Below are 18,609 nucleotides of genomic sequence, written 5' to 3' on the forward strand. Positions count from 1 at the left end.
CCAATTGTGTTCATTAATCGAGGGACCACTGTAAAAATAATAATAGAGGAAGAAGAGAATTGTTAATAATAATATGTATAAAAATAATGATTACATGAGAAGTTCAAGTGGCTAACTGAAAGATAGTGTGCTAGGGGATGGGAAAATATAGCAAGAATATTCGCCTTGGCCAACGACTTCACAAAAAAGCTCGGCTCATTGCTAGACTTGGTTAGTTAGACTTTGGATAACATGTTGTAATTTTTATTTCACTTTATCTGGAACTTCCTCAAAAATGTTTCATTAATGTTGATATCTTGATCTTCAGAAGTGTCAAGGAGAATTACACCCAGTCGCTGATGGTCTCTGGTGGATAGAATGTATACCATTTAATTTTTTTTTCTACAAAGCATAATTTATTTGATTGTGAAGAAGGTCTTTGTGAAATACATTTTAATTTCCCTTTAAGAACAAGATACCCTCTTTTTAAAAGTTTATAATGGCTCTATCTGAAAAGCTATCTCTTAATGACAATATATTTGCAAGTTTGAATTTTTTTTCTTGCAAAGGCACATGATTTAACAATTTATTTTTCAGTTCTCTCTCTTCCATTACCAAGTTTGGCAATGTCTACCAATATCTTCATAATCTTACCTGTCAACGTGAGTGACATAAGCAACCAACACCTGATTTTTTGTCAACTCACTCAGGTGACTGGCAGCTGCAGGATTCCATCCCTCATCTGGAATCTCAACTCCAGTTAACCGGCATTCTAGTGCCTGACAAAAAATAAGTACAGTAAATAAATAAATAATGTGGGAGATTATTTTAAGTGAACTGGAAAAAAAACCATGTCAAGAGGTCCATTGTCTATTTTGATCTACTGAGAATCACGTTGTAAACTTCATCTACTGCATTCTTCAGTGACATTATTTACCACTTGATCATCTCTCGTTTCTTTTCAAGGGTGTATTTCCTCTTCTTGATCACCTTCTGGTAGCCATGTTTGGCTTGGGGCTTTCCTTCTCGACCTTCTCTACGGCCATCATTACCACCAGAACCGCTCCAGACATTTACAGTATACACCTCATTCATCATTAATACACAAGAATCGTTAATACTGTATTACACAAAAATCTCGCGAAACATAAGCACAATGTAATCCAAGGTCACTACACCACTTTTTCTCACTCATCCAAACTAACTGTCATAAACAAAAAACACAGCAGATAACAATGGACCAGTACTTGCCAACAGTGCACAATAGAAAACAGACTGACTACCAACACGCTACTTCGCTGAAAAGTGGCAAAGAGGATAAGGGACCTCTTTCACACATACACAGGTATTCCATTACTGACAATACACCATCATCATACACTATATATGATACTGTTTCTTAGAATCCCTTTTAAACAATATTTTCTATGTAATTAAATTAGATGGTGGTATTCTCTTACTTGTGGAGGTAGATGAAGGAACTTTATGGAAAGTGGATGAAGCTGTTTCTCAGGAACCCATTCCATATAACCAAAGTCAATAAAGAAAACCTGAAATGAAAAACAAGCCTAAAAATCAAAGTTATAACAAATAGAACAACATAAAATTGTAAGGAATATTAATCATCTAAGTTTGATCTTTGTCTTAGGGCTCTGGCTTTCAACAATTTGATTATTAATGCCACATTTAATCTTGAATAAAAATTTCACAATATTAAAATACAGTATAACAAGATATTGAGAATAAAAAAAAAATTAGCATGAAGTGAAGTGAATTAATGCAGTGGGAAATAAAGTTCAGAATGACCTGACTAAAAACTTTCAAAAGATGAAGGAAAAACCAACCTCTTCCAAGAATTGAAAAAGTTCACACCTGGCGCCATCACAACACACAATGGCAGATAGTTCCAAGAGTTCACAACTCTCACTCAGAAAAAGGTACCCCTCACAGTTTTCTGGGCCTGCGGCTTCTATCAGCCTTGAGCTGTGACCCCTTGTGGGGTGAGCGTCCGCCAGCTCTCGGTAAGGACACTAGACTGAGTAATGCCCTTTGAGATGCTTATACAGTGGTCCCTCAATTAACGAATTAGCTCCCATAAGGATTTTCAGTTCCATTAAAGAACAAAACTTCGATTAACGACAGGCTTACTAGAAACATGTCTTGGTGTGTGCATCAGCTGATCGGCTAGTCTGCCAATACAGTAATTGGTTCTATGTTTACATTCGTTTCATAAGAACATCAGAATGGAGGAAACTGCAGCGGGCCTACTGGCCCATACTGGGCAGTCCCGTTTACACCCAACCTCTATTGCTCATATAAGCATCCAACATATGTTTGAAGCTATTCAGCGTATTCGAGTTAATGATGATATTTGGTAGCTTGTTCCAGTCATCCACTACCCTGTTTCCAAACCAGTGTTTACCTATTTCACGCCTAAATCTAAATTTGTCTAATTTAAAACCATTGTTACGAGTTTGCTCCTGGTTGGATAGTTTGAGTACCTTTGTAATGTCCCCTTTGTTTAGCCCTGACTTCCACTTATACACCTCTATCAGGTCGCTCTACATCTCTCGAGGGAGTGCAAATTAAGATGCTTTAACCTGTCTCTATACTCAAGGTTCCTAATGCCCGGGATTAGTCTTGTCATTCTCCTCAGAATTCTTTCCAATGATTCTATATCCATTCTGTAATACTGTGACCAGAACTGAACTGCGTAATCCAGGTGTGGTCTCACAAGAGCAAGATACAGTTTTAGGATGACCTCGCTAGTCTTGTAACTAACACTCCTTTGTATGAACCCAAGTACTTTATTAGCCTTGTTACGAGCAAAAACACATTGTTTACTTGGCTTAAGGTTCCTACTTATCATTACTCCTAAATCTCTCTCGCAGTCGGATTTCTCTATGGCATCGTTGTTCATCTTTCCACTGGAGTAAATATTAAGAAAGTTGGTCTCTTGAATATTTTTGCATTTTTTATATCAAAATTATTGGTCAATCTGAAATTTAGTTAACATATTGATAATATATACAGTACAGGGAACAGTTTTTGTGCGCCCATCAGCTGATTGAATCACCCACCAACGCTTCTCAGTTTAAATTTGTTTACAATGGAGTGAACATCGAGTTTGTTGGTCTCTTGAATATTTTTGCATTTTTACATTAAAATAATTGGTCATTCTGAAATTTAGTTAGCATCTTGATAATATAGAGCAGAAATAATTATGAAACATGAAGAAGGCATTAGAACCAATGTACTCTGTAAAGAATAGGGCATGTCATCATCAACTGCCTCTACAATCAGCAGTTTGACATGTGAACAAAACTGCCGGCGACATACACACCTCAAAGTAAGTTAAAATACAGTATTCTATTGTTTTTTTTTTATTTATTATTGTACAGTATACTATACAGTACTGTATTTAGTTTATATTTAATGTTTTGTTAATTATATTACCGGTAAACAGTACTTTGTATGTATACTTTTTCTGTGAGTTGGAACCAATTACTCAATATCCCACTGAAATAATAGATTCAGTTAAAAAATATTTCGGTTAATAACCGACTCTGTGGAACCAATTGTGTTCGTTAATTGAGGGACCACTGTACATATACCTCAATTAGGTTGCCCCTTGCCTGTCTGTAGTATAAGATAGGCAAGTTCAGGCACTCCATCTATCAGGGTAGTTGAGGTGCCTACTGTAAGTGCAAGACACGCTAAGATTAAGTTTGGGATACAGTGAGTTCTGCTATAACGCGTGTTTTGATAACGCGAATTCGCTCTAACGCAATTTATGAATTAGGAACGATATTTGTATAAGGCGAACGCTTGTTTGCTATAACGCGATTTTTGCTTACTATTTCTCCAATTTTGTGGTATTAACTGTGAATATAGTAAAGAAGAATATCAACAAGAAGCGTTCTGGTGATAGAATTCCTGGTGATGATCGTAAAAGAAAGGATATAACACTTGAAGAGAAGCTCGATTTTATCAACTTCAAAATCACCCTTCTCCCCTATCAAGTAAAGTGTTACATTTACTGTATGATTTCATTATTAGATATGAATGTAACATTTATTTAGACTGCTATCCTTTGTGTTAAGCTAACTACTAAATTTTTTCGATTTCGAGTAATCTGCACCTAACCCTGTTTTCTCCATAAGCCCTGTTATTTCTATTACGCGATTTTCTATAACACGATATTTTACAAGAACACAATTATCGCGTTATAGGAGAACTACCTGTATATCATACTCGTGATCTCCCACAACTTGTTGGAGCCAGTGAAAGCATTTCATCTCTGTACCATGACATCATGGAAATTTGGCCCCCATCCCCAAAATAAATCCCTTGATAACTATATGAATGAAGCCTTAAGGTAGTGGGATGACTGTTTTGACTACTTTGCATACCATCTCCAGGCTCTTTTAACATGTAAACATTGGCCTGAACCCAGCAAATGCTGGCACCACAGCTGTCTCCCATAATATTATAATATGTACTGTATATGCAAGTGAGTGGGGAACCATTTTTTGACAGCAGCAGAATTACATTACCTAAGGGTAATGTGGTTGATGTAAGACTAATGTAAACATCACACCCAAAGGATTAATGTCAAACAGGCATACAAAACAATTAAGGGGGGTACATCAGATTTTGTGGAAAATAGGATACCCAAGTTATCTTCTGCCAAAATTGTGCTCAATGACCAACTCTAAAATATCCAAATTAGTTTGCATACCCTCTGAATGACTTACATATGATTTATTATAAATTTAATATTGGGAAAGTCCATTTCCTACACAGGAATGCCCAAAACTTACAGGGTTGTCCCATGTGCCCTCAAACCATAACCAGGTACTGCAATGGGTTCCTACAACCATTAGCTAACACCTGCACATATCAATCAAGAGAAGGCTAGTCTTGGTCACTGAGATGCTGTTCATTAATACCTCAGTTTCACAGGCACCATTGTTAATACTGGCCATTTCCAGCAGCCAGTTTAGACTCAGGGTTGGACTAATTCATAAACAAACCTTACAGCCAGTCAAGTGTGGGTGCGGGGGATGATATTTTTGAAGAAATAAACTGCAGGGAAGACACACTCATTGTTGAATATAAGTACAGATCCCTGAATTGTAATTTATTGAACTACTGTACAGGACTTTATGATACTTAATAGACAATGTTACAGCACTCAGCTTGTTATGGAAGACTTAAATTTTGGCAAAATCAACTGGAGAAATTAATTACACCGAATGACCTTATAACCCTGCAGCTTTTTTTTGTAGAAACTGAGAAATAATTTAATATTCCAACATGTTAAAGATCAAATTCACTCAAGAGGTGAACAAACACTAAAACTAATAGATCTCATCATAACTAACGAGGAAGGTATGGTGGCTAAATTGGAACATTTAGCCTCATATGGCACTAGCCATCACGTGCTCATATGTCAGCTATACTCCCATCATGTTATCCAGTGTAAGGATCAAGCCAAGGTTGTGTGTGGCAGACCCTATGATAAGACCATTATCATGGTGGGTGATAAAACATTCTCTTATGAACCATATTATTCCTCACATTCATGCTTAGTTTTCTGGCTACCATTCTGAGGGACAATACAGCTTGGAGCATTCTGATATTATCGTTGCAAACCTCAGCCTACAAGACACACACACTCCATTGTCATGATTATCTAATAATGATGTAACCTATTATTGAGGTGTATAAGCATCTCAGGGGCACTACTCGGTCGAGTGTCCTTACTTGGAGTTGGCGGACGCTCGCCCCACAAGGGGCTCAAGATTGAAGAAGCCGCAGGTCCAGAAAACTGTGAGGGCAAACTTTTTGGAATGAGAGTTGTGAACTCTTGGAACAATCTACCAGAAAGTGTTGTGATGGCACCAAGTGTGAGCTCTTTCAAGACCAGACTTGATCAACACTGGAGCAGGTTCAGGTACATTCAAGAGCCGGTGCATGCCCAGAACTTGCCAACAGTGCATAACAGAGACGTGACCTATCCCCCAAGCAGCTAACGAGCCGATCAATTGGTGAAGAGGATAAAAGAAAAAGAAAAGTTGCAGAGACGTGACTGATCGCCCAAGCGGCTAATGAGCCGATCAGTGGTGAAGAGGATAAAAGTATATCAAGTAATGTAAAACCTGAATGGGTAAATTGTTTCATGAATTTATGAAACAAAAGAGTTACTGTGAGTGTCAGTTAGAGACAAAGAAGATGGCTGAGTAACCATAAAATCAAATGTAGTTGCCTAATGAGGTGGCATGAGATACAGACCAAGTAGTTCAATACTAATTAGATCTCTTACCTCAAGAGGGAACCTTTCAATTGTTTTGAGGGCTATGGTTGTGACAAGGAAGAATGAGGATCATACAAACAGCTCCTAACAGTCAAATGGGGAAGTTGCATGATGGGCCAAGTAGCATAGTAAAGAGAGCAGCCTGATGATGGGTGTTAACAAGAACAAATTATTTTACTCCATCACCATTAAAAGCCATTCCAACAGGAGTTACAATTCTCATCTCCTATTACTGCACAAATTTAAGATTATACAATAAGTATCCTTAATATCCATACCTGAACTTGACAAAGTTTTTCTTTTCCTTTTACATCTATGACACGAACTCTTGAGCAATCTAGCTTTCCTTCTTTGATCTCACAGTGGGCCTTTAGCTCTCCAGGTGCAGGCAGACACATTTGTAACTGGGTCGAGGTATTTTTGTAGTACTCTTGCATGTCCGACGTTAACATCTCCAAGTCCGTTCTTCTTTCATCATCTGTACAATTTGTGAACACTGTAATTTTAACCATAGCTGTTCACTTAAAAAAATTTCTAAACCAATAATTTTATTTTTTTCCTTAACCCATTCAATATGACAGTTGACTGTGGACATGCCATATGTGGAATGGATCCATTGTATCTAAAATGTTGAACTGAGGGTACACTTGAAATTCAGACCAGCCACAGTGAATGAGTGAGTATATGTTTTTTTCTTTTTTGTGAAATCAGTTATTTTGTAAAATTCCCGGCATGCATACTGGTAATTTTGCAAAATAACTTACAAACAGGCTAACCAAAGTAAAAAAAAAAAAAAATAAATAAATAAAAATAATAAATAAAAACAGAACCACTTAACTGTGTATCAAGCTACACGAGCCATCCTAACCTAACCTGTTTGTAAGTTATTTCGCAAAATTACCGGCATGTACGCTGGTCACCCATGTCACCAGAAGTTGACCCCAATGTCCCTGACTGTGACATCTTGTAGGAGAATATTGATGATGACATAAGTATACAAGTGTTGACTCTGACATCACTGTCAGGTCTGAGTCAGGGGAAGGGATGTTGGGCTCAGCATGACCTTGTCAGTCTCTGTATTGATGACCTGGGTTGACAACTGTTGCTGACATTCACTGTCAGGCTAAAACTAACCATGAACATTGCTCTCAAACTACCCTATCTCTCAGAATGATTTTTGAACAGCAAAACAACAAATTAAAAAATTAAAAAATAAAAATACCGGTAATAAAAAAATAAATTGTTCAAAATTTGGGAAGTTTTGATTTTGTTTTTTCTTTAAGATTACATGAAGTGTATGAGGAGGATGCTCATATAGGAAATCTTCCAACCCAATTCTAGGGGGGATGCATCCCCTCAGGATCTACACCCACACCTAAACTTATTATATAACTTCAATCTATCAAGAGTATCGTCCTCATATCTGAGAGTTGGCGGCCAGTCCTTCACTCTAAAGGTTCTTGGGCTGTTTTTACCAATCCTCTGAGGTTTTGTATCTCTGGGAGCCCAGTTTTTAATTTCATTCATTTATCCTAGTCTCTACCTTCCCCTGGCCCTCCTACCCTAAACTTTGCCCATTAATATTTCTGTATAAGCTAAATAACTGCAGGTGTTATAATATCTCTTGATATGTGGTGCTGGACTGCAGGCACCAGTAAGGTGGCCCTCTTTTGGAGGTTGTCAGTCTAACATATGTCAGGGACCAGATGAGAAGAGAAAATGCCTCAGGTCAGGAAACGACTAGTTACCCTTAACTTCCAGCAGTGCATTTCAAGAGCAGTAGAAAACTATCAAACAATCAGTCTAAGTTCACATGTTTTTCAAGAGAATTTTAAGAAATCATTATCCATCAACTACCTACGTACTGTACACAACTGACAACAAGGGGGTATCTAAGTGCAAATATCTTACAGATAATTTATTAAGTATGCACAGTCTATAATAGGAGTTTTATTTTTTAAGTGTATCAAGAGATGATCGTGTTAAAAGATTATTGAAGATCAACTCACCATGTAATGTCCGAAGACACACTGCTCCAAATGGAAGGTGCACCTGGAATTGTGCTGGACTAATAACCAATGTTACAACAACTGCAAGTACAGAACCTTCACATACAAGCAGATTATGTCCCAAACACTCAGAGAATACTGGTTCCTTTTTTGTAGTTACACCTGTAAATGTGAGCAGAAACAGTGGCTTAGAATTATTAAGTACTATATTACAGTAAACCTTATCTACATACATGTATAGTAATACAGTAATCAGCAGCTTTATAGCAGGGATATATCGAACTATTTACTCCAAATCACATACCATCCCTGAGTCTTGTGTGTTCCCAACGACATGCTTCACCCCGAGGACATTTTCGTCCCACGCGATAAAACTTGCACAGGCGTCTTTCATCAGTGTTTTTCATTCCAAAAAGCACTGTCTCTACACACTCATCATTGTAGATGTTTGACATTTCTTGACTCATATATATTTCTGACATTGGGTCCCAATCTTTCTGGAAAAATAAAATAAATACAGTATAAAAATTTTATCCTGAATTCCCCCTTTCTGACAAAGCCTGAAGACAGGTGGTTCAAATAACAAGAGGACATCATACTAAAGAACTACTGAGTCCTTAGCCAGAGTTCATCTATTAATCCATCCTGGTATAGTGATCATCTTTTTGTTCCGCCTTGTACTGTTCGCCTGAAATGAGTAGGACAGGTGCAGCAGTGCCCACAGAGGACTGTTGGTCTATTAAGTAGCCATATTCAAGATCATAGAGCTTAGGGTATCCCCTCTAGGGAACCATGACCATTGGGAATGACTACACTGTTGGTGTAGTGTGTATTCTAGATTACACAAATTGTGCGTCTTGTTCCAGGGCTCCTAACATGAGAAAAGGGGTGGTCTTTTTTACTTGATATGCCACCCACTCAGCAGATTGACCATAGACAAGCTGGCAGTGAGCATGGAAGCCAAGCCCCACATTTCTCCCATGCCACTTACTTTTGTTTGGGTTAGACTCATCATCAAAAGAATTTGAATCATTTAATTGTTTTTCCACAAAAAATTTTCTGGATAGTCCAACTCTTATACATATCTTCTTTGTCACTGGTTAGGGTCCAGATTCACTAAACTAACCTTAACTTTGATTGGCTCTCTCCCCATACCTCAAGAGGCTACAGTGTCCATACGATATTGGCAATAAGCAATTAACTAAATGTTCATATTGCAACTGTGAGTAAGTTTAGTTCAGTAAGCTACCACTAGATGGAGTTGTAATGTATTTGTTTTGTTTCTTCGCTAGACCAATCACTGTGCCCGGAACAAATACTGTGAAGGAATATTAGCAAACTCTTAATCTGGCCTTGCTTGGAGCATTATAATTTGGATTGGTCTCTAAGGTACCCAAAGACTGCCAATTGATGGAGAATGCCCTGGGGATAGCCAGCAAATTAGTGCTTGCATTCAGATACCTCACTTACCATGAGATATAAGAAGGTTTTTGAACGACTATTTTATACCGCAGAAGGACAAGGGGTGATTTAATGTAAGTTTATAAGCCTCAAGTTAAAGACGGTAACAATACAGAAAGCTGTCAGAGCTAACTTCTTGGAAGTAAGAGTAGTGAACTCTTTTTAATAACCTGCCAGTGTGTTGTGACAGGACCAAGTGTACGTTCCTTTAAATCGAGACTTGGCCAACACTGGTGCATGTTCAGGTGCATGACCACTGACCAGTACTTGCCAAGTGTGTTCAAAGAGAACAGACTGACTGCCTAACCAACAAGTAAGCTGACAAGTGGCAGAGAGGATAAGTAAAGTACAGAGACTTACCAACAGCAGAAATATATCCTGTCAAGATGATTTGATTATAAACACTTCCAGTAAGGAACACTGAGCATACAGTGCGGGCCAGACATAAAAGTAGAAATAATAGAAGACTTAACCCAACTAAAGCTCGCCCCACAAGGGGTCACAGCTCAAGGTTGAAGAAGCCGCAAGTCCAGAAAACTGTGAGGGCAAACTTTTTCGGAGTGAGAGTTGTGACCTCAATTCGGTCACTCCTTGCCCGTCTGTAGTATAAGCAAGGCAAGTTCAGGAGCTCCAATCTCTCAGGGTAGCTGAGGTGCCAAAGGGTAGGCACCAGTCTGGTGGCCCTCCTTTGAACATTTTCAACCAACTGACAGTCCCTAGCATATCTCAGGGACCAGACGGGGTGACAGTACTCCAGATGGGGAAGCACTTCACTCTTGAAGATCGTTACGAGGGACAGACCGTCTAGATATCTGAACGACCTTCTTATAAGACCCAATAATTTATTTGCAAGATTTACCTCCTTCTCGCAATGGCGCGAGAACTTCAGCTCATTGTCAACATACACACCTAGGTCCTTTTCACATTCAGTCTCAAATAGTGGAGTTTCTTCATCCCGTTGGGACATATGATATGCCTCCTTACCGTTATGATATTACTTTTATGCTCTTCGCCACTGATCGGCTCTTTAGCTGCTTGGACGGTTGGTCACATCTCTGTTATACAATGTTAGCTTGTACTGGATCCAGAATTTATCTATAACTGTGCCAGTGTTGGTCAAGTCTGAAGAGTTTAAAATTTTCACTACAAAAATGTTTGCCCTCACAATCTTCTGAACTTGTGGCTTCTTCTTTGCTTCATATGGATTCGCACTACACAGCATTTTCTGGGAATGTAACCACTGCATTAAACGAGGGGGCAGTGATTGAAGGAAGAAAGAGAAGTGCAATCAAATATATAATACAGGGTATCCATAAAGTCCCATTCTGATTTCAAACATTTATTAATAATGTGCAAATGGCATAAAATATTGAAATGCAGTTTTGCATTTGAAAGAGCAACTATTCAAGTTTTGTTTTTTACCTAAGCAAATGCAAAAAACTGTATTTTGAATATCGTATGACATTTGCAAATAATATATGTTTGTAATTAAATCAGGACTTTATGGATACCCTGTATACAGTTTACATTTTTTTTACACCAGTTCCTCTACAATACGTACTAAAAACAGTGGAAAAGGCTGCAAATCAAATACAATAACAATCCTCTACAGACTTTCTCTATGAGCTACATACAAACCACTTTAGAATTCAAATACGTACAATGTAACTAAAAGTGACTTACTGGTATTTCTTCAGTAGTATCATCATTACTGTCCTGGTCTGTAAAAACAAAGTACCTTTATAATATATTTAAATTAAATTAAATTCATCTGAATAAAATGATGGGTGATGTGAGGGTGGTATAAAGTAATGGGATCAATCAAATTAGAGAGTTGGGGCCATTATGTGGGAGTACAGTAAACCCCTGATACAATGGACTAATTGGGGGAAAGGCTGTTCCATTAAACCAAAAAGTTCGTTATATCCGAATCCGGAAAAATAACTGACTCGGTCTGTTATCTACCAACATAGTCCAAAGTGATCATGTGGGTCACAAAAGCCTGCAGGCTAGCAGAATAAAGATTGCTCTACATATTACAAACACGTATGTACTGGTTGGCTGTTAATGGTGGAGGTGGGGGGGTGGGGGGTGGGGGGGATGATGCATAATAATGACCGCTGCACTGCTAGTTTTTTTTTTGGGGGAGGATTAGCCACCGGGCCAGATCACTGACCCACATCTGGGTCTGGGGGGGCGAATATGTAATAATAAAGAAATACAAAAAAAAAAAAAAAAAGATCAAGAGTGATAAACAATATACAGTATGTATGTTGTGTTGTGAAAGTAAGAGAAACAGTTGAGACCCTGCAATTGTGTGTAAATGAGGCAGAAAGTCAGATGAGCAACCTGGGACTTAGTCACAAGTTTTGTGATGCCATATGGCAGCAGGGTCTACCATTAGACAACACATTATGCTTCCAATATCTTCCCAGGCAGTAGTACCTCCCTGTTTGGTAGCTGCCTACTACCTGCAAGTGAACAGCTGATTTGATGACTTGTTGACCCCGATTAGCACTACCCAGTAGAGCAGGCAAAGGCAACCAGCGGCCCTGACTATGTGTTTGTATGGCCCGTGGAGTGATTGAGAAATTCTATTTAATGTAGCCACGTTCAGGTAGATGCAGCCAGTTTATGGTGAGTAAAGCAACATTTATTTAAAGAATAAACTGCACACAAGATTCGTTACTCTTTCATCACCTAAGAGTGGGTAACTACAAAACTGTAACGGTGAAATAAGTATATATAGTCAACAATATAAACATTTTAACTTGTGTGAGTTCTGACCAGGTTCGAGGAGTAATTAGCAGTGAAATCATGTAATTAATATCTTGAGTGTCAATATGACCACTAATTACCCAGCAATCGAATTGTGGACCATAGATTCAGTATCAGCATGCTCAGTACCTATACTGAGATTTTAAATAAAACCTAATTTTGGGTTGAGAGAAAGAGAGATGTGCCTATAGGTTGTTCATTGTAGTTCCTCATATTCCAGGATTGACATTGGCATTATTCTAGTGGGGGTGTCTCATTAGTAAGAAAAATGCTGTAAATGTAGGAAAAATCAACATACCGGTATACACAGACTGTTTCACTCATCTTCTGTTAAAAGGCAAGAAACTTTAACATATTACCTAAAAAAATTTGATGATGGATTTGTTTCATAAATAGGAAAAAGACTGTGAATGTAAACTGAAAATATCGTAAGGAGGACATGAGGATGAACTGCTTCACTGTCCGTGTTAATACAATATTAACATTACTTTTTGGTTAGGTAGGATATGAATTTTGGTGGGTTGGCCCATGAAAAATACTTAAAATGCATTATTGCGGCCCATGACCGAGGAAAGGTTGCCCATGCCTGCCATAGAGTACCGTTTCATTATAGTGCTCCTGCTTGCATCTTAGAGCTCTAGTTTTACTTTGAAAAAAAATAAATAAAATAAAAAAAAATAAATAAATAAAGTAAAAAATAAATTATGAAAATCATTATACCAAGAGAAGCTATAACAGAGGAGTTGGTGGTACAGCGGAACTGCACATGACTCTCACGAACATGTCAAGGTTGAGCCTCAGCTCAGACCTGCGTGAGAAGGGTGTGTTATCCAGTGTAACCCTACCAAGCATCACAGGTTTCCTGATCCTCGGGTTCTCTCCTGTACTAAAATTGGATAGAGCGTCCAAACAACTAGTCAACTGATAAGTGGTGAAAAAATAAAATAAAAGTCACTAGTCACTTTCATTATTTGAAGAGTTCATCTTGCCTAACTCTTTATAATTGTAAGATTGCTGGTAAAATAACCTTTTTTTTTTTTTATTATTAATTCTCCTTTGTATACAAGGCGCATGGCATCTAACACACATCCTGTAACTAAGAAATGACTGTTATTCACCAATTTTGTTGATCTTCACTATGTTTACATACTTGAGAGAAGTAACGTGATGTAGCAAAGCCTCGAGACACAAACTCCTTATTCACAAATAAACCTTCTACTGTCTTCAACATGATGTTGTACATGCCACTTCTTGGAGAGAAAGAGAAAAAAAGCTTAGATAATGGTTATACTGACAACGTACACTACATAACTGGAGGTATTAGTTAAAACTAATACCCTGTATTGAAAACTTTTAATTCTCTGAAATTAAAACAAATAAATAAAAGTTCTAACAAGGAATTCTAAACCTATTTCTCTTGACCTCCAATTTTACTGTCTTTTGGCTATATGAATGCCGTTATTACTTATTGTATTTATGTTTATAATCCATGAATTCCAATTGTCAGCAGCCCTCATGATGACAAGTTGTTAGGATGGGTACTATTGGGTGTCAGGTTATTATGGCCATCTTAGAAGCTTCAAGACACTGTACTGTATGAGGAAGATAGTATGAAAAGTGTTGTGTATATATATATATATATATATATATATATATATATATATATATTTTAATAAAAAATATTACATTTATATTAAAAATATTCCTGGTCTTAAAAGGGAATCCAGCAATGTCAATTATATTATCCTAACTTTAGTCTGAGGTATTATTTATTACTAAAAAGGTAAATGTTCTGGTTTTCCCACATTTTATCTGGTAGGGAGGGACTGACCGACCATCCGGCAGTTGTGAAGAATTTTTTTTTTTATTAACTGAAGATATATGTTTTAGCTCATAAAATTCATACAAATTACCCAGCCAGAATATAATTTACATTGCTGGAATTCTTACAATTTGATGATCATTTTGAATATAAACATCATAGATTTTGCATTAGACATACAAATTTTAGATCTAATGTTTGCTCTGAGTAAATATGTTATCTTTTGTGCAAAATATAATTTATATTCAAAATGTTCCTGGTCTTACAAGGAATCCAGCAATGTCAATTATATTATCCTAACTTTAGTCTGAGGTATTATTTGTTACTAAAAGTTAAAATTAGTTTTCACCCAACATTTCTCTCTGGTAGGGAGGGGTGGGGGAGGTTGGGACCGACCGACCATCTGGCCAGTTGGAAGAGGCAGGATTGGGGTACTGATTGACAGATAGTGTCATGAAGAATTTTTTTAACTGAAGATATTTGTTTTAGCTCATAAAATTCATACAAATTATGGACCAGAATATAATTTACATTGCTGGAATTCTTACAATATGATGATCATTTTGAATATAAACATCATGGATTTTGCATTAGACATACAAATTTTAGATGTAATGTAATAATTTGGTTTACACAAAGCAAGTAGTTTATCTTTTGTGCAAAATATATGAAATTTACATTCAAAATATTCCCTGACCAGCAAGGAATCCAGAGATGTCAATTATATTATGCTAACTTTAGTCTGAGGTATTATTTATTACTAAGCGTTAAAATCTAGTGTTTCACCCAATCATTTCTCAGAGAGGTAGGGCCCAATGAGCTGGGAAGAGGGGGTGGATTTGAGTTTATTATTTGAATGGACATTAACCACACTGTATTTTTAAATATTAATTGTGTGAGCATACCATCATAAAATTTAGATGTTATTTTTACTACAACATAGGTATTGTGTCGAAAAGTGGAGTTTGGGGGTCGGGCCAGTCTCTATTGGAATTAATCCCATATGTTCTGTTGTTCCATTTACGTATGTTTTCACTTTCCGCTGGTACCCTGTGGGTTCAATTGACGCAGAAATCGGGTACTACTGTGTATGTGTGTGTATATATATATATATATATATATATATATATATATATATATATATATATATATATATATATATACATATATATATATATATATATATATATATATATATATATATATATATATATATATATATATATATATATATATATATAGTATATATATATATATATATATATATATATATATATATATATATATATATATATATATATATATATATATATATATATATATATATATATATATATATATATATATATATATATATATTTGTTCTTTTTCTTTTACTGTTACATCCACACACAATTGTTCATTCAGAATGTGAAAAAAAAAAAGATTGTCATAAGGTCAAAAACAGAGAATAAATTTTTTTATGTCTGCGGGAGTAAGTGTGGGAGTGGCAGAGGGGAGCGGGAGAGGTTAGGCTTCTATTAAATCACCCCTTGCCTGTCTACAGTACAAGCTAAGCAACTGAAGACATTGTAATCTCTTTTGATACCTGAAGTGCAGGCGCCAGTTCGGTGGCCCTCTTTCGAGTGTTCTTAATCAACTGGTAGTCTCTTGCATATCTTGGGGACAAGACAGAATGATAGTACCAGGTACTCCAAATAGAGAGCACTTCACTTTTGAAGATCGTTATGAGTAATAGACCATTTAGGTGTATGAACGATCATCATTTAAGTAATGTACTGTACTATTACTGTAGTTTATTTGGTCTCAGGTATTTGGTGATTTATGTGCATCTTGTATGCAATGCTGGAATGAGGTTTAAAGTAACAAGGATGAAACAGATGGATATCTTATCTTAGGGCCTCATTGTGGAAGGGAAATATTAAAGCAGAAGTTATGTGGTTACAAAACTAGACACCAAATAAAAACAAATTACGGACTGTGCACTGCACTTCATTCTAGTGACCCTGCAACATGGAGAAAAAAGCTTACAGAGGTGGCAGTCTTTGTCAATCACAACTGTATCTCAGAAGCATATTACAAATAAATGAAGGAATTAATATATAAACTTACGGACTGTGTTGTTGGAAGTCTGCAAACAGGACAGATCCAATGTCTCCACACAATTCTATGAAGGCTTCAATGCTACTTCTGGGCCACGGGTTATCTTGCCACCCATCTGGAGGACATACCTGATGGGAAAATTCCCAAGTATTTAATTTTATCATTAACCTTTTCACTGTCTATCTGCCCGGTCCAAATCTCACCCGTAGACCGGCCCATGATGCAGTTTAAAATGTACAGATTTTTCTATGAATTTAATATTTCCTTTACCATTTTTTTAATCGAGTTATAAACATAAACTATCTGACTAAGTGATAAAAGAACAAAATAGTTGTATAAATGATATGGGATCGCTGAAAATCAATGTGGAAAGAAAATATCTTATGTGCCAGTGTGAGCACTCAGGGTCATGGGAGACATCTCACTTCTAACAGTCCGTGAAGTGACGCAAATAGTATCATCAGCTGGAAAAAGGTTTAAAAATTTAATAAATTAGCAAGAGAGTGAAATACTTAATTACTAAGCTTGTAAATGTTTAGAAGGTTTAGAAGACAAATTTGATCCCAAAAGCCAATTTTATAACCAAAACAGCAAGGAACGACCCATAAATACATATACCCAAAACTCAGGGTTTTCCCAGTAAAACCATATGCAATATATGACTAGTGTTAGTCAAATTATCACTCACTCCCCCATGAGTAAGACAAGTCATAATGCTAAAAAGCTTATTCTTTCCAGTGTGCAAAATGTACCTTATCTGAAAGACAAAAACCATGTTTGCATTATCCAGCCAACCTCCAAAGACATCCGGAGGTAGTTGAGATCTTGGTCCCTCATAATTGGCTGTTATCAAATAGTTTTTCAGGATCAAATTGACATTTAAAACTTCCTGTATTGCAAAAGCCAGCTATCAAAATAAAAGACAGAAAAAGGTCCTAATGCTGAAAAACCTAGTACTGTTCCCCAGTGGGACTTTGATTTAAATTTCAATAAAAATAGGAAACTGACACACACTTTATACTCCTGTTTTTGTCTCGCCAGAATTCTGGTGGTTTCCTGCATTTTTGGAGCCAGTTCTCCTCCAGAGGAAGATGCCTCTTAATCAGGTTAGAGGGCTTTGAAATGTGGTGTTATACGATAGTTAAAAAATATTACATTGACAGGAAAACAAATGAAGTTCTGTACAAAGAATGGCATTCAAGAGAAATATTGTACTGGAAATTTACAAAAAATGGAAAATTAGATAATTTGGTCATATAATTAAGGCTGAAAGGATAGCAGGAATACTAATGGGCAAAGTTGAGGGTAGGAGGTCCAGGGAAAGCAGAGACTGGAATGGATGAATGAAATTAGAAACTGGGTTCTCAAAGTTTTTTATCCTCTTTGCCATTGATCAGCTTGTAAGCTGCTTGGGCAGTCAGTCAAGTCTATGTTACGCACTGTTGGCAAGTAATGGGCATGCACTAGTTCATGAATGTATCTGTACCTGTGTCAGTGTTGATCAATTCTGGCCTTGAATGAGCTCACACTCAGTGCTGTAACAACACTCTCAGGTAGATAGTTCCAAGAGTTCACAATTCTCACTCAGAAAATATTTGTCCTCAAAGTTTTCTAGACTTGCAGCTTCTTCAATCTTGAGCTGTGACCCCTTGTGAGGCAAGCACCTGCCAGCTCCAGGTATGGACGGTTGACCGAGTAGTACCCTCTGAGATGCTTATAAACCACAATTAAGCTAGGCAGTTGAAGGCTTTCTAATCTCTCTGGGTAACTGAGGTGTCGTAGTGCAGGCACCAGTCCGATGGCCCTACTTTGGACATTTTCAACCAACTGACAGTCTCTAGCATATCTTAGGTACCAGACAGGGTGCCAGTACTAGTTGATTAATTCAACTTTTTCTCACAATGGCCTGAAAACTTCAGTTCGTTGTCAACAAACACACCCAGGTCCATTTTACATTTGGTCTCAATTAATGCAGTTTCTTCATCCTGTTGGGACAAGTGATATGCCTCCTTACTGTTGGTACAACCTAGGTGAATCCTCTTACACTTTGTGACATTGAATCTTAGCAGCCATTTCTTTGGTCACTCTTGAACCTGATGGCAATCCTTCTGTAGCTCTTCACAGTCTGTTTGGTTCTT

The 18,609-nt window shown here is 37.1% G+C and overlaps 2 protein-coding genes and 1 long non-coding RNA gene across 3 annotated transcripts in view; 1 reads left to right on the forward strand and 2 right to left on the reverse strand.

Annotated features, from left to right (window-relative positions):
• LOC121878382 (tudor domain-containing protein 1-like) lies at positions 1–8,595 on the reverse strand. Its single transcript, XM_042384588.1, has 5 exons — positions 8,308–8,595; positions 6,577–6,776; positions 1,440–1,529; positions 634–758; positions 1–345 (listed from the first exon to the last, which is right to left on the reverse strand). Exons 1-5 carry the CDS (start codon positions 8,540–8,542, stop codon positions 249–251), a joined length of 747 nt encoding a protein of 248 aa, XP_042240522.1. The 5' UTR covers positions 8,543–8,595; the 3' UTR covers positions 1–248.
• The window catches only part of LOC121878384, a 24,488-nt gene continuing 12,647 nt past the window's right edge, over positions 6,769–18,609 (forward strand). The window contains exon 1 of the long non-coding RNA XR_006091144.1: positions 6,769–6,974. This is a non-coding gene — a long non-coding RNA (uncharacterized LOC121878384). The remainder of the gene's footprint in view (positions 6,975–18,609) is intronic.
• Positions 8,633–18,609, reverse strand: part of LOC121878381 — a 27,279-nt gene continuing 17,302 nt past the window's right edge. The window contains exons 12-14 of the mRNA XM_042384587.1: positions 16,481–16,599; positions 11,452–11,489; positions 8,633–8,804 (exon numbers count right to left, since the gene is read on the reverse strand). Of these exons, the coding sequence (XP_042240521.1) occupies positions 11,477–11,489; positions 16,481–16,599 (132 nt within the window). The 3' untranslated portion in view covers positions 8,633–8,804; positions 11,452–11,476. The remainder of the gene's footprint in view (positions 8,805–11,451; positions 11,490–16,480; positions 16,600–18,609) is intronic.

The sequence above is a fragment of the Homarus americanus genome, unplaced genomic scaffold (genome assembly GCF_018991925.1).
Source record: "Homarus americanus isolate GMGI-L3 unplaced genomic scaffold, GMGI_Hamer_2.0 scaffold41027, whole genome shotgun sequence".
Taxonomy (NCBI): domain Eukaryota; kingdom Metazoa; phylum Arthropoda; class Malacostraca; order Decapoda; family Nephropidae; genus Homarus; species Homarus americanus.

Excerpts from the sequence above, each read along its gene's own strand:
- LOC121878382 (XM_042384588.1), bottom strand. The coding sequence starts at position 8,542 with ATGTATGTAGATAAGGTTTACTGTAATATAGTACTTAATAATTCTAAG. Across the intron at positions 1,530-6,576 it reads AAAAACTTTGTCAAGTTCAG|GTTTTCTTTATTGACTTTGG; the intron begins GTATGGATATTA and ends TTTTCATTTCAG. Across the intron at positions 346-633 it reads TATGTCACTCACGTTGACAG|AGACCATCAGCGACTGGGTG; the intron begins GTAAGATTATGA and ends TCTATCCACCAG.